At 42.5% G+C, this 17,271-nt stretch overlaps 1 protein-coding gene across 2 annotated transcripts in view; it reads left to right on the top strand.

The window, feature by feature from the left end:
* Nucleotides 1–732: 732 nt before the first annotated feature.
* LOC139452621 (FHF complex subunit HOOK interacting protein 2A-like) overlaps nucleotides 733–17,271 on the top strand; it is a 105,179-nt gene continuing 88,640 nt past the window's right edge. For both annotated transcript variants that reach the window (XM_071234156.1, XM_071234157.1), the window contains exons 1-9: nucleotides 733–868; nucleotides 2,451–2,529; nucleotides 4,171–4,343; nucleotides 6,615–6,719; nucleotides 8,632–8,754; nucleotides 9,070–9,195; nucleotides 9,714–9,907; nucleotides 12,804–12,995; nucleotides 14,858–14,937. In XM_071234156.1, coding sequence (XP_071090257.1) covers nucleotides 812–868; nucleotides 2,451–2,529; nucleotides 4,171–4,343; nucleotides 6,615–6,719; nucleotides 8,632–8,754; nucleotides 9,070–9,195; nucleotides 9,714–9,907; nucleotides 12,804–12,995; nucleotides 14,858–14,937 — 1,129 coding nt within the window. In that variant the 5' untranslated portion in view covers nucleotides 733–811. The remainder of the gene's footprint in view (nucleotides 869–2,450; nucleotides 2,530–4,170; nucleotides 4,344–6,614; nucleotides 6,720–8,631; nucleotides 8,755–9,069; nucleotides 9,196–9,713; nucleotides 9,908–12,803; nucleotides 12,996–14,857; nucleotides 14,938–17,271) is intronic.

Raw genomic sequence — 17,271 nt, forward strand, 5'->3', positions numbered from 1 at the left:
TCTGGTGTCCTCCGCGGTGATATTGCTTGAATATCACTAAAAGTGGCATAAAGCCATACTCACTCACTATTTGTTATGGCTTATGCTACTTTCCTGGTATAATATAACATATTATGCTAGTTACCGACGGCAGGGATAATAGCTCACAAAATAGATCACTGGATTGTCCGTTCAAAATTATATTATTTGCTGACCGCCGTTATATTGCTGGAATATTGCAAAGTGCGGTGTAAAACAACAAACACAATATACTTGTGTAACGCTATTTCTATTATAGAAAAGCAGGTGATGTTTATAAATTATTTGTTCAGGGCTACCCGACTGTTTAGATGTATGTGCGAAATCTTCACAGTATTGTATATATAGTGACGATTTCGTTCAATGCATCTACATACTTCAGTACCCATCTGTGGATCAGCTGACGAACGCCGCCGTGTGCACAACATATGCTACTGACGATTTCGTACACCGTCCCTCTAGAGGTCTTCGATGATATCCTCGCGTACATATGTCGGGTTGGTGAGGAGATTTGTCGTTCTGGTGATGTAACATAAATACACTCAAATGGTATTGTAACCAGTCACCTTCATCTTTTGGACTTAAGACGACCGCCCGAGAATCATAAAGCTACGCCGCTTTACATTTCTAATAAGTCGTATGGAGAATACTGTTTCACACGTGGTTCCGGTCTAAACAGGAAGTAATCTTCTACACCCAGTTTCAATGTTTTGATTTTTCCGTTCACTGAGAATGACAAGTGTGTAGAAGAATTGTCTTAATTTCCGAAGATTACCAGCTACGACCGACCCAGATGCAGAGGAAAATGTTCACCAAATTTACGACTCTTATACAGCATGCTGTGGACTCGGTACGCGTTCGTCAGCTGTTCTTGTTTTTTTTAAGTCAAATATGAACAATGACATAGGCACAGCTGATACCCATTTAACAATCTAGCGAGGGCGCAGATTGGGGTATTTAACTTCAATTACAAGCATTAGCCTGTATCAGGCTCACTATGCAATAAGTAATCCACGATTTTAAGCCCGTTGTAAATGTGGCATTGAAAGACTATAAAATGAACTGAAGTCTATAATATGATATTTTGACAGATGAAGTACGCGGGTAATTTGGTTGTGTTTCCGTTGTTATCTGGATCAGTAGACGAGATCTTTATTGTTGAATAGATTACTTTCGCACATAAATCGTACGTTTGCTGCTAATGATTGTAAAGCCAAACACTTGTCATTGAAACCTGTATACAACGACAAGTATTATTTTGGTTGTCCCTGTATTGAAATACTACTTTCAAGCTACCGACAAGGGAGATAGGCAGGCTTTCCAGTTTGATCAGCAGCAAATTATTTGATATTCCACTGGTCTGTTTTGACTAATAGGCGTCCAGTTTGATGAGACAGAAGGAGCCATTATGACCAAATTGTCTGATCCGTTATGACATACAGCTACAAACAGGACTTCAGATGCCTGTCAGGAGAATACGGCTCTGCACTGTTTAGTGTCCGAGTTTCCCACTGGTTCCATCCAACTGATGTCCATTAGATATACAGCACATGCACTTTACATGCCTTTCTGTCAGATGTACGAACAGGAGGGAATTATTCTCTAAATATTGTTGTAGTGGGTCAGTGTTTAATAATGTACAGACGTTTACCTGAGTACTGTTCTGTATGCAAAGACCTTCCCCACTCCAGACCAATGTACAAGAATCTACCTCTGTCATTTGGTGCCAATAGTTTGTCAGAGTCCAAACTTATCCAGTACCGGTGTAGCATTGTTAGAATACTCGGTATGTCTTAAAGGCAGCTCCACAATCTGTCTATGGTTATGTTTGTTTTTGTACATATTTTGTAAGTAATGCATTGTTATAATCTACTGCACGTCCCTTCCATACAGTTCCTGCATTTCTAAACTGACTTTGGGTCAAATAAGCATGACACCATGCATGATGCTTTATGCTTCTCTCATGTAACGGGCTTATCATCTATATTAATGATAGAGACAAACATGTTCAAATTCTACTACTTTCCATGCTTACATAAGTCATTTGAGAAAAATCAGAAAACTGTTCAAAATGTTTTTTCTTGTGTGAATTGTGCCTGAATTCAATATTGACACACTAGTAAACGTTGTAAATGATATGAAATTTTTGAGCAGATTGTCTCTCAAGTGTTAAGTCATCAAAACAAGGTGAGCTTCCGTATCTTTGGATTTGGGATCAAACAGAATCTGCTCAGACATTCTAAAAAAACTTAAATGAGTGAGTGAGTATGGTTTTACACTACTTGTAGCAATATTCCAGCAATATCATGGCAATATGACTAAGCTGCGCCAGTGTCCCATGTATCTAGTGTCATACATTGATGTGATGTGAAAGGAGCAGAAGGATGAGATTGGCTAGAGTCATGTGATGACGTTGATGTTGTTGTTTGCAGTTTGCTCCGAACTTGTCCCTGCAGGAGGAGTTCATCCATCACTGGAAGGCCGTCACCAGCTATTTCATCGATAATAAAGGTCAGTATATGTCGGCTTGTAACATCGTGTTGAGTAATGTTTCTGGAGAACCAGCATTTATTCAAGCTTTGCCCCCTGTCTTTCTCGTACATGTTGTAAAATATTTCCAACATTTTAAACACAATTAATATACTTGCTGCCAAAAGAAACGTGAACCGTAGAAACATATAGAGAAGTATGTTCGATAAGAAGAGATGTTTCTAATGTGTACGACTTTAAAGACAGAACTAACAATCTGTCAAGTGTTACCACAGATTGTCTTTGTTCTTATCACAATATGCTGCACATAGTTTTCAAACTTTACACGCTAATCCTGCATGAGACAAATGGTGCATCTCGAGTCATGGATCTATGACGTCACATATGATGCGTTCATGAGCATCGGTTCACACATTGTGACAGTATGTTCGTTTGTTCATAGAACCAATTTAATATCTCTTCATATATTAACCAACATGTATGGTATTCGCATTTCTTTTGGCATTGAGTATATTAGAATTATTCTTATACCTATGTGTATTGTTAATTATTTGTTTTTGTCTCTTGATTCTATTCTACTGCCACCCTTGATTGCATTCTATTCTAGTTCATGTTTTCGCGCCAGAATCAACTTCTCTCTTACTTGAGATGGTATTGGACGTTTAAAGAATATCACAATATTTTGCGATGCACAAGAGCTAATTGCGAAACGTATCATGATATATTGTATAATTCTAAATTTTGAATTCAAAAGCAACTTGATACGTTGAGGTATGAATTGAAGTTCATAAATGGAACAAAACAAGATGCTGGTACAACGTGGCGTTTACTCAGTCAATAAATACACAGCCATTTTGGGTCTCCAGGGCAGCGAAGGCATTTGCCAAGTGTATAACAATAAACACATGATAAAGATCGTTATTTGTAATCACCCAATATATTGAGCTTCAAAAAATGATATTGTGATATGTATCATGGAAAGAACGAACCTCGAATTACCGATATACCGGTAATACCACACACCCTTATCTCGCACATTATCTAAGATCATGACAGAATGACCTCAGATAAGATGTTGATGACTGTGTTGAGAGCATGTGGAATGTGGGCATACCTTTAGAATACAGTACCACAAACTTTTCAAACACGTGACAATACCCTGTCAGAAAATCCACCGGCCGAATTATTAAATTACACGTCATTCATGCATACTCGCGAGTTCGACATCTGACGTCTGAAGCCTGGAGCCGTTTTCACTTCGCGCCATATCAAATCATTCTTCGCCATTCGGTATCTTGTCAATTGCGGAATGGGACGAGTGTACCAAATGGCTTCGGGATCATTTGTAAGTGTCGATAGATTAAAGTCACAAGACACCATGCCTACCCCTAACCTTCGTAAGGGTCCGTCACCTATTCGACCCTTTTCGTTCAGTTCCATAACGTCATAGGCATGACTAGGTAAATTTGCACTTTGTTCCACAGTGTGGACGTAGCTCAGTCGGTTAGCTCTCGGGCTAACAATCCGAAGGTTGTGAGTTTGCGTCCGACGGATTCTCTCAAAAACTGGTTGCTTGTCTTTGAGACATGTAACCTACGGCAGAGACCGTCCTCACGAGAAGTTGTGGTACTGTATTCTAAAGGTGCTCCGGAATGTGTGTAGGTGAGCGCGGGCATGTGGAGCAGACCCAGATACCAGGGCACCTGGACCAGATGATGCGGATCCTGTACGAGGAGGAGGGGCTGTCCCTGGAGAGCGGCACCACAGGCCCGTGTCTGGAGTACGTCCTGCAGCACAAGCTGATGGAGACACTCTACACGCTCGGCAGGACGGATGTAAGTACAGAAGAAGGGATTTATCAAGGGAAATGTCTGAAATAACTGCCTTTGATAACTTTTATGTCAGGCTGCATGAAATTTTATTCCACCTGCCCGACGGTCTGACTGATAATTTTAAGACCACTTATGTATGCATTTTTATTCTAACTCCTTGTACATTCTCAAGTAATTGATTGCATTGTTTCTTCAACTTTGAAGATGGACCGAGAACTGTTATGGGTCAACTGCAAGACTGTCTTGTAGGGTTATAAATCTATTGAAATTTTTTTTTAAAACATTGATGCACTGAGGCGATTCCCAGTAAAAATTCCCAAATAGGAATGATAAATATCCAAATTAAATTTAGTTATGACATATTTTGACTTTGTAGAGATGACTTGACACATTGTGTTTCACCGACAACATGACCATTAAAGAGGAGTGAGTGAGTTGTGTTAAACGCCGCTTTTAACAGTATTCCAGTCAAATCACGGCATGTCAGCTTAATGTGGGAGGAAAGCCCGAAGTGATGCAGGTCTTAGACGTTTACCACTTCGGTGAAACCCACGAGCACGGGTCTGGTGCTGACGAACCTAGAAACATAATTCGGGCGAAGTGGATTTGAACCCAACATCATAGATTTGGGGTTTGATTCCCAGCTCCGTCATACCATAAGACGTTTAAAGATGGTACTTGTTGTTACCCTGTCTGGCGCTCGGCATAAAGGGGCTAAACAAGGACTGGTCGGCTCGGAGTCAGTATACTGTGTCTGAGTGGGGTATTCATGTTAAACTGCGACATGGTATCTCAGTGAGCTAGCACTATAAATCGGCATCAGCCCGGACTAGTACAAGCAGCCACACACACATACACGTACATGCACGTTGCTTTATAAGTGCAATAATCTTTGACGTGACGTTAAACCCAATTACACCTCACCTCACCTTACCTATTAGAAACTGACCCATCTAGAAACATCTTGATGTGTCTCTCATGGTTGTGTACACCCAACAAGGGCAGATAACTCTAATTCTGGTAGGTCCTGCAGGATCATGTCAAGTAATACCACATTGGACAAAATGTATCTCTAGGAAAATGATTACCCATTACCATGGTTACATCTGTTTGATGTCACATCCCAAAAGTATGCGCTGTATGACCATAAAGTCAGAGGCCAGCTGATGAGGGTCGGCTCGTTCTGTGGTATAAGTGTAGTATATTATTATAGTCATATTGAAGCTGTTTGCCAAATGTCAAATTGTAGTTCGTAAAAACATTGTGATATCTCAGAAGATACAAGAATACAAACATGGCTATGTGCAGCACGTGATGGTGTTTTATCACATAGGCAACTTGTGAGTATTGTTCATTATGTCAGTATGTTGCAGGGCTGGGACGGGTAATTCGGGTACTCGGGTCTGGTGGGTCCTTAGTAGGACCCAGGTAACAACAGGACTACCTGGACCCGTGGTTAGTCATCTGATATATTGTATAATGACAAAAACTCACTGTAGCTCAGTGGTTACACTCCAAGTCGCTAATGTTAACATTTCTTTCTGACGATGCACACATTCCTTTTGACTTGTATATGTTTGTGTAAAGATAAAGCTTCAGTCAACTTCAGTGAACGCATGATTTGATCGTTTGATATATGTATTAATTTTGGCCAGGGCTGCGGTAAAACAATTCCCAATCAGACATTTTGTTCCCAACTCTTGACCTGCAGTGGGGACCCGGGTAGGATTGGGTAATAGGGGATCGGGTACCTGGGTAGTAAATTTGGACTCGTCCCAGCCCTAGTATGTTGCTAGGTAAGGGCTGTTGGACCTTAGCGGGGCTCCATTTACGGAACTTGATTTAACTTGCACCAGGTTTCACCCTGATCCCATAAATTTACCAAAGTCGAAACAGATGCATAAACAAGTTGAAATAAATAATATCAATGACTGTAACGACTGTATCACGATTTTACGTAAATTAATGACGTATTGGTGTAAAAAGCGAAAGGAACATGTGTGCATAATCTTGAAGTACCCACACTTTGATGACAAGCCCAACAAAGCATGACAAATTACACAAACTTAGGGGCTAGTGGTGTGGTGTGGAACATAAAGATTAAAGGTACTGAGTGAGTTCAAAAAACATTGGTGGCTTGAAAAGTAAGGTAAGTCACTGTTTTGTGTTTCCATGGCAACAACTTTGACTGACAATGGTGAAAGGCAGGGGATATGATTATGTCATGCTTGTCTGCAATATCCCACGCTATTACTCTCCTGTTGACTCTTCCAGCACCCGCCTGGGATGAAGCAGATCATCCTCAGCTTCTTCACCAAGATGTTGTCACGTATCAAGCACCCACTCCTGCCGCACATCAACGTACACAGAGCTGTGCAGGTAGACAGGCCTATGTTTCTTCAACAAATGTTACATTTGGAATCACACTTTCTAAAGCATAGTAAGGCACGTAATCGCCAGCACACAGTCAGTGATGTAACCCACTTGGCCACCGAGGCTTACACAAAATGAAAGTCTGACAACTGGTAGTCTAGATCACATACTTTGTGTACCCCTCTGACAAGTGTAAATTGGCACGGTTCCCATGGCAGAAAGCTTTGCACACACAATGCCATTTAGAAAGTGGCCAAATGTAACAAATGTTATATTTGGGATAACACTTTCTTAGTAAAGTACAGATTCTAGTACTTTTTTGAAAATATTCCTATGTTTCTTCAAGTTCGGGAGACCCAGTAATACAGGAGCATCCCAGGCTGGTGACTTGAGTCATGCTTCATAATGGTCACAGTCTTCGTTCTGCAGAGTTGTGTCCCTTAGGCACCCCAGAAACTTGTGATAGCGGTGGGGGTGAAACAATACTTCAGTGCACTGGAGCATCATGTGACAATATGGTACATGGAAGGAGCGTCCACTGCGTAACATCTTCAACCTGTACACAATGCTCACAGTGCTGTCTCAGTTTGCTGTACATTTTAGAAGTTTAGTCTATTGAGTTGGGGAGGCGCATTGACACGATGCAACAAGAAAAGAAGAAAGTATATTTAAAAAATATTTGATACACGGTTTTACCAAAATTTTATATGGGTCAGAAGTATGGGGTTACCAGCGGTATGATCAATTAGAACGAGTTCATCTTTTGGCATGTAAATGGTTTTTAAAAATGGGAAATCAAGCTCCAAATGCGATTGTCTATGATGAATGTTTGAGCTACCCCCTCTATGTCAATGCGCAGGTCCGTATTATAAAGTATTGGTTAAGTTAACCAAAATGCACGAATAGCATGTAACATGTTCATGTATTTAGACAACATTGGTCATAATACTTGGGTAGCATCTGTTCGTAACATTTTGTTTTCGCATGGTTTGTTTAAACCGGTCTGTTCGGGACAATATAGCTTTCATTGTGGTATTTAAAACGTGTCTTGTAGATGAATTTCATCAAAACTGGATGTCAACACTCAAAAGTAGTACCCAATATGTGATGTATAAAGAATATAAAACACTTTTGAACCTGAAAGATATTTGAGAATTTACAATGGCAAACATGTACGCAGTGTTTTTATTGAATCAAGATGTAACGTTTTACCTTTACGACAGAACGAGGGTAGATGGCAATCTATTGAATCATGCTCACGTATGTGTCCTGTTTGCAATATGTCTGTTGAAGATGAATATCATTTTGTATTGATCTGTACACATTATATTGAACTACATAAAGTTTATTTGCCAGAATTGTATTTGACATTTCCAACTATATAGAAATTAAAAAGTTTGTTGTGTACAACTCAGGGTGATTTACTAAAACGTCTGCAATATCATGTATATTATGCATACAAAAAAGACATGACATCGTAAAATCCATGTTTTGTGTTACACATTGTACTATTGACATTGCATTCCTTGTATATGGGGGGGCACGGGTGGCCCAGTCGTCTAAGGCGCCGCGATTCGCTGTGCAGAGTTGCGTCCCTTCGTCACGCAAGAAACCTATGATTGTGGGTTTGAATCCCTGTTCACTCCGATTATGTTTCTAGGTTTGTCAGCACCATACCCGTGTTCCTGGGTTTCACCAAAGTGGTAAACGTCTGAGACCTGCATCACTTGGGGATTTCCTCCCACATTAAGCTGACACGCCTTCATATAACTGGAATACTGTTAAAAGCAGCGTTAGACCCAACTCACTCACTCACCTTGTATATGGGCCAAATGCCTACACACATATAAACTAATTGTGACTCTGTTTATGGAGTAAGAGGTCAGTTAGTGACGACTCCTGTGGCTTCTGGTTCCAGCGCCTGGTGAAGACTTGCGGGGAAGTGAGAGCTGCCCCCACTGAGAAGGAGGAGATTGAGTTTCTGTGTACTGTTTGTGCCAAGATCAAGACTGATCCATACCTAGTCAACTTCTTTATTGAGGTAAGTTGTCATGGAAACAAAAGCAGTTAACCTCATCAGTCAATTCTATGTTCAATTTCTTGGATCCATGCTCACGATGTCAATCACTGGATAGTCTGGTCCACACTTGATTATTTACAGACCGCCAGATATTGACTGGAATATTGCTGAGTGTGGCGTTAAACAACAAACAAAACAAAAACAAACTAAAAACAAATCCGTGTACTATTAATTGCCAGAATGGTTATTTTCAATGAGATGGGTCGTGTTTTGTGTGTACAGTTGTAAATGTTACCTCATGTTTGAATGTTTGATTAATTTGAGCTGTAAATTCAGGCTCCAGGAAAGTCTCAAGACAAGGGTCGTCCTTCTCTTCCACTGATGGTGTCGTCTCAGCCGACGGCCACAAACAATCTGGAGTTCTGTCTGGTGGATGCTCTCATCTCTCTCATGTCTAGTCCAGTAAGTAGATCGTCCTTGGGAAATTGCCTTATTATATATAGAATTATTTTCTATTGAACATGTTTAGTCTTTTATTCCTGTTTGTGATTATTTTGTATATTTTGTAATGAGATAAAACCCGGATGTACAATACCTGACCTTGACTTGACCTTGTTGACCAGTAGTCCTGTTGTCCTGTTGCCCTGACCACTGCCAAGTGGAATTCAGTTATATACATATTGTGGGTTCAAATCCTGGTTAGCTCTGAATATGTTTCTATGTTTGTCAGTAACATACACTAGCCCAGACTTGTGGGCTAGACCCGTGAAGATCCGGGTTAGAACAGGTCTTCAGCAACCAATGCTTGCTGTAAAAGGCGGCTATGCTTGTTGTAAGGGGCGACTTACAGGATCAGGTGGTCAGGCTCGCTGACTTGGTTGATGCATATAACTTTTCTCCCACATCAAGCGACATGCCATAACTGTGATCTGTACTGTTCAAGACAGTGTTAACCCTAACTCATTCACTGCTGTCTCCAGGATGCGCGCATCTCGGTGAAGGCATGTGAAGGTCTGATGCTGTGTGTGAGTCTCCCCGAGGAGTCGGCCGCCAAGTGTATTGTCGCAGACACCAAGTTCTGTGGACACCTCACGGAGAGGCTCTGTCAGCTGTACCAAGACCTACCCACCATCATCAGTCCGGCAGACATCGACTCTGTGGATGCCAAGTGGGGGTAGGTCACATTCATGTTGTCTAAACAAGAGGGGTAGCCTAGTGGTTAAAGCGTTCGCTCATCATGCCAAAGGGCAGCGTTAGAAATTGGCACTAGTCCTATAGTCCTTGCCAAACTGCCCAATAGTTGAGGTATGATAAGGACTATTAGAAATTTGCACTTTTTAAGGGTTTTGCTATATATTATCATAATAAGGACAAGTGGCCTAAAACTGTTTCTATCGCTTCAAAGTGTCCGATTCCCCACTTGGGTACAATGTGTGAAGCCCATTGCTGGTGTCCCCCGTCATTATATAACTGGAATATTGTTAAAAGCAGTGTAAAATCTACTCACTCACCCTAAACAAGAGGGGATTGGGGCTAATTATTAAAGGGATCAACTCTATTCGTCATGTCAATGGCCAATGGAGACTGTTATTCAGTAAATGTGACCGACCATGAGATAACGGATGTTATGGGTGAAAAAATCACATTTTGAATTCTCATTATATTTTACAACTACGGTATCTTAGGATCACAAAAATACAATTCACAAGCTTCAGTTCATATTTATTACAGAGATACATGACATCAAACATTTGGACTCATTTTCTGCAAAGTCCCATTTTCAGACTTATAACTGTTAATGTAATAATTGTAGTATTTTGATGTCATGGCAGATTAATTGAACATAGACATGTATACCAAAATGTTTTCGAATAATTTTTTTATGACATAACGAACCTAAGGGAGAAAAATAAAATGTCTGTACAGTTCGCACACTTGGCGAATTTTTTTGGAATCAAACATCTCTCTTGTGAGGCCACAGCACAATTGTATCCTGGCACCCATACGGTCCCTATTCTCGTGGTGGGTCACCAATGTTGTTTAACGCTGCAGTCAGCACTGATCTAGCTGTATCTGGCAGTCTGGACCTGCATTACCAGTGACTGAAAGCATGCAGTCAGCACTGATCTAGCTGTATCTGGCAGTCTGGACCTGCAGTACCAGTGACTGAAAGCATGCAGTCAGCACTGATCTAGCTGTATCTGGCAGTCTGGACCTGCAGTACCAGTGACTGAAAGCATGCAGTCAGCACTGATCTAGCTGTATCTGGCGGCCTGGACCTGCAGTACCAGTGACTGAAAGCATGCAGTCAGCACTGATCTAGCTGTATCTGGCAGTCTGGACCTGCAGTACCAGTGACTGAAAGCATGCAGTCAGCACTGATCTAGCTGTATCTGGCAGTCTGGACCTGCAGTACCAGTGACTGAAAGCATGCAGTCAGCACTGATCTAGCTGTATCTGGCGGCCTGGACCTGCAGTACCAGTGACTGAAAGCATGCAGTCAGCACTGATCTAGCTGTATCTGGCGGCCTGGACCTGCAGTACCAGTGACTGAAAGCATGCAGTCAGCACTGATCTAGCTGTATCTGGCGGCCTGGACCTGCAGTACCAGTGACTGAAAGCATGCAGTCAGCACTGATCTAGCTGTATCTGGCGGCCTGGACCTGCAGTACCAGTGACTGAAAGCATGCAGTCAGCACGGATCTAGCTGTATCTGGCGGCCTGGACCTGCAGTACCAGTGACTGAAAGCATGCAGTCAGCACTGATCTAGCTGTATCTGGCAGTCTGGACCTGCAGTACCAGTGACTGAAAGCATGCAGTCAGCACTGATCTAGCTGTATCTGTCAGTCTGGACCTGCAGTACCAGTGACTGAAAGCATGCAGTCAGCACTGATCTAGCTGTATCTGGCAGTCTGGACCTGCAGTACCAGTGACTGAAAGCATGCAGTCAGCACTGATCTAGCTGTATCTGGCAGTCTGGACCTGCAGTACCAGTGACTGAAAGCATGCAGTCAGCACTGATCTAGCTGTATCTGGCAGCCTGGACCTGCAGTACCAGTGACTGAAAGCATGCAGTCAGCACGGATCTAGCTGTATCTGGCGGCCTGGACCTGCATTACCAGTGACTGAAAGCATGCAGTCAGCACTGATCTAGCTGTATCTGGCAGCCTGGACCTGCAGTACCAGTGACTGAAAGCATGCAGTCAGCACTGATCTAGCTGTATCTGGCAGTCTGGACCTGCATTACCAGTGACTGAAAGCATGCAGTCAGCACTGATCTAGCTGTATCTGGCAGTCTGGACCTGCAGTACCAGTGACTGAAAGCATGCAGTCAGCACTGATCTAGCTGTATCTGGCAGCCTGGACCTGCAGTACCAGTGACTGAAAGCATGAGCACACAACCACCGGGGCAGGATGACATTCAGAGAGACTCACCACTCAGTGAAGTAGTTGACTCTTTATTATGAGCAGCTATTGTCATCAAAGAGGAAGCTTTTGAGGCATGTCATAACAGCAGGCTTACTCTTAGAATAAAAAATGTCATCAAATTCCTGGAATTGAAATCTTGTTTTGACATCAGCCACTTTGGTAACACAGGACCCTTACATCTGTACAAGAATATGTTGTCATTTTAAAAGCTTTGAAATATTGTTTGTAAGTGAACTGGAATATTCTAGTTTATAATCATCCATTGCTCTGTTGGCCATTTTGTTTCCAGTATGAAAGTACCTTTGAGATGTCAGCCTGAGAGGTGTAATTGAATGAAGTAATGTAAAATCCTTATGACACAGATTAATGGATTGCTGTGGTTACTAATTCAACAAATGATGCTTCGCTTGGGGTCATTAGATCAACATGTATGATACAACTTCATAGATTTTTACAGTATTTTTGCATGACAAGAAACTGAAGTCTGATGATTTGGTGACTTCCTTTTGTGTCTTCAATAAGGGGAAGTAACTCTTCATGTACATTATATACTATTTCCCTATGAAACAGTTACCAATACCATTATTTATGGTATCCTTCTGTCGACATCATCCTAACATGGTCAACTTGTTGTTTTCAGTCTGGATGTTTTCACGGAGCGAGAAGACCACCAGTCTTTCATTGGCAAGCGCACATTGATATCTTTCTTGTCGTGGTTGGATTATTGTGACCAGCTCATCTCCATTGCCAACCCCCTGGTAGCCTGTGCCTTATCCACCTCCATACATGTGGAGCTGCTGAAAGGGAAGATGCAGCCTCTCGTCTTACAAACGTCAGTACACTGTTTTTATCATGTCTATTCTATGGTTAGTATTTTCTGATCACAAACCACAGTGTTCAAAATTAAAGGAGTTTGTCAGCACCATACCCGTGGTCGTTGGTTTCACCGAAGTGATAAACGTCTGAGACCTGCATCACTTCTGGCTTTCCTCCCACATTAAGCTGACACGCCATGATTCAACTGGAATAATGTTGAAAGTGGTGTTGAACCCAACTTACAAGTTATCTAGAATTCCAAATTATGTGCAATTAGCAGGCAGATTGGTGAAAAGCGTTAATTTGTTCAAAAATATGTTTTTTAAGTTATAATTTTCAAGATTCAGAGGTGTTTTAGCATTGAATTTTGACACTGTCTCAAATGTTCAACTAAGCATTAAAGCTTCTTCCTTTATATGGACCCAGTCATCAGTGAAATACAATCACCTCTATACAGCTTTACGGGTAGAACTTTTGGTCTCTAAGCAGGCTTGGAAATATGCTCATGTCCTGCTATATCTCCATGTTCAAGTTTTATCATTTGCACTATGACAAGCCTTGAGCTCGTTCAAAATTGTAAGCTTTTGTCAGTTTTGTTTATTGTTTAACGCCGCACTCAGCAATATTCCAACTATATGATGGCGGTCTCTTAATAATCGAGTCTGGACCAAACAATCCAGTGATTGAGATCATGAGCATCAATCCTCGCATTTGGGATACGATGACATGCATCAACCAAGTCAGCAAGCCTGACCATCTGATCCCATAAGTCGTCTCTTACAACAAGCATAGTCACCTTTTATGGCAAGCATGGGTTGCTGAAGACCTACTCTACCCTGGATCTTCACGGGTACTTTTGTCAGTACATGTATGTTGAATAATGCAAGGAAGTCTACATTGTATGATGTTACAGATACTTAATCATCGCAGTACCATTGAAATGGTTGTATCAGTATTGTAAGTTTTTAACTACCACAATATTGCAATAGCAAACTGGCCTGGATAATTACCTTTCGTTCCTATGTCATGTTATATACAGTAAACTATGGTTATCACAAACTCAAAAGGACCAATAATTGTTATGTTTGTTATGACTGTAGTTTTTTATAAGCACACACAGCATAAATACAGCAAATGGCCTGACCAAAAAAATAAGAATATGTTATATCTGTCAGTTCATTACATGCGTGTTCACGATATACATACTTTACTGTAAACCTGGTTAAATAAGGCACCATTTACTATATATTTAAAAATTGTATTGTGTCTTAATTTTCTGTTGAAAGACATTTGTTTTTGTTTGGGATGGATGTCAAATCTTGATATTTCCAAACGATACGTTGAAGTTCAGAATATGTGAAAAGTGGTGCTGAACTTTTGCTTATGCCAATAATTATGAATGATGACAAGTGCTACAAGTTGCTGCATTCATTGTTTTCTGTCATTATATACATTACTGGTAATAAAGGTAGCTTCATATTACACTGACCGCTTCCGGAGTCTAGTGGTAGAGTGTCCACCCGGAGAGAGGAAGGTCCAGGGTTCGATCATACCAAAAGATGTTAAAAGATGGTACTTGTTGTTACCCTGCCTGGCACTCGGCATTAAGGGGCTAAAACAAGGACTGGTCGGCTCTGAGTCAGTGTGTCTGAGTGGGGTATTCATGTTAAACTGCAGCATGGTATCTCAGAGAGCAAGCACTAAAAATCGGCATGAGTCCAGACTAGTTCAAGCACACACGCACATGCACACGCACACACACACACACACACACACACATGCATGTCGCTATATAGGTGCAATAATCTTGGACGCAGCATTAAAAACCAGTTTCACCTCACGTCATATCATACTTCACATTTTGACTTTGTACTACAGGTGTGAGACTGGTGCAATAATGGCAACGTGCTACCTCACCCGCTGTCTGAAGACAGTATGTTCCCAACCACTACTTACAGGTGAGTTTCCGCTCCTGATTTCTTTCAAAAACTGTTTTGATGTCATATGAGACACCTACACTGGTACTCGCATCGTTAAAAAAACCATCACATCACCATTAATACTCTGAGGTCCCTCCACCGGTCTACCGGTCAGATACTTCCCACACATGGGTATCCCCTAATGGTCCATCAGTCCTGGAAATACTTCCCACCAGTCCACCGGTCAGATACTTCCCACACATGGGTATCCCCTAATGGTCCATCAGTCCTGGAAATACTTCCCACCAGTCCACCGGTCAGATACTTCCCACACATGGGTATCCCCTAATGGTCCATCAGTCCTGGAAATACTTCCCACCAGTCCACCGGTCAGATACTTCCCACACATGGGTATCCCCTAATGGTCCATCAGTCCTGGAAATACTTCCCACCAGTCCACCGGTCAGATACTTACCACACATGGGTATCCCCTAATGGTCCATCAGTTGTGGAAATACTTCCCACCAGTCCACCGGTCAGATACTTCCCACACATGGGTATCCCCTAATGGTCCATCAGTCCTGGAAATACTTCCCACCAGTCCACCAGTCAGATACTTCCCACACATGGGTATCCCCTAATGGTCCATCAGTCCTGGAAATACTTCCCACCAGTCCACCGGTCAGATACTTCCCACACATGGGTATCCCCTAATGGTCCATCAGTCCTGGAAATACTTCCCACCAGTCCACCGGTCAGATACTTCCCACACATGGGTATCCCCTAATGGTCCATCAGTCGTGGAAATACTTCCCACCAGTCCACCGGTCAGATACTTCCCACACATGGGTATCCCCTAATGGTCCACCGGTCAGATACTTCCCACACATGGGTATCCCCTAATGGTCCACCGGTCAGATACTTCCCACACATGGGTATCCCCTAATGGTCCATCAGTCCTGGAAATACTTCCCACCAGTCCACCGGTCAGATACTTCCCACACATGGGTATCCCCTAATGGTCCATCAGTCCTGGAAATACTTCCCACCAGTCCACCGGTCAGATACTTCCCACACATGGGTATCCACTAATGGTCCATCAGTCCTGGAAATACTTCCCACCAGTCCACCGGTCAGATACTTCCCACACATGGGTATCCACTAATGGTCCATCAGTCCTGGAAATACTTCCCACCAGTCCACCGGTCAGATACTTCCCACACATGGGTATCCACTAATGGTCCATCAGTCCTGGAAATACTTCCCACCAGTCCACCGGTCAGATACTTCCCACACATGGGTATCCCCTAATGGTCCATCAGTCCTGGAAATACTTCCCACCAGTCCACCGGTCAGATACTTCCCACACATGGGTATCCCCTAATGGTCCATCAGTCCTGGAAATACTTCCCACCAGTCCACCGGTCAGATACTTCCCACACATGGTTATCCCCTAATGGTCCATCAGTCCTGGAAATACTTCCCACCAGTCCACCGGTCAGATACTTCCCACACATGGGTATCCCCTAATGGTCCATCAGTCGTGGAAATACTTCCCACCAGTCCACCGGTCAGATACTTCCCACACATGGGTATCCCCTAATGGTCCATCAGTCCTGGAAATACTTCCCACCAGTCCACCGGTCAGATACTTCCCACACATGGGTATCCCCTAATGGTCCATCAGTCCTGGAAATACTTCCCACCAGTCCACCGGTCAGATACTTCCCACACATGGGTATCCCCTAATGGTCCATCAGTCCTGGAAATACTTCCCACCAGTCCACCGGTCAGATACTTCCCACACATGGGTATCCACTAATGGTCCATCAGTCCTGGAAATACTTCCCACCAGTCCACCGGTCAGATACTTCCCACACATGGGTATCCACTAATGTTCCATCAGTCCTAGAAAGACTTCCCACCAGTCCACCGGTCAGATACTTCCCACACATGGGTATCCCCTAACAGTCCACTGGTCCTGGAAAGACTTCCCACTGGTCCTGGAAAGACTTCCCACTGGTCCAACGGTACACCAGATCACCAACCCAGCGGTACACCATCCCAGGACCCCTGCAACATTAGAGTATATAAGGCGTTCACTACAACGGGCCTGGGACAGTTGGACAAATAAATAAATGCACCGGCCGAATGATCGCTTCCAAAAGTGAGAGAGATATGACAATCAGTGTTGGGAGAAAAGGTGCAGATAATCAAGGTGAAAATTGTGAGAATATGCGGGAAAGACTAAATTTATCCCCCTGTTCATTAAAAGGACTTGTCCGACATTGCCACAGTCTGATTGTATTCAGGGAGACATGATTATTTAAATAGGGTAAATATTTTTATAGTGTAGACTTTTTACCAACATCC

Source organism: Haliotis cracherodii, unplaced genomic scaffold, assembly GCF_022045235.1.
Source record: "Haliotis cracherodii isolate W230 unplaced genomic scaffold, xgHalCrac1.p SCAF_9, whole genome shotgun sequence".
NCBI lineage: Eukaryota > Metazoa > Mollusca > Gastropoda > Lepetellida > Haliotidae > Haliotis > Haliotis cracherodii.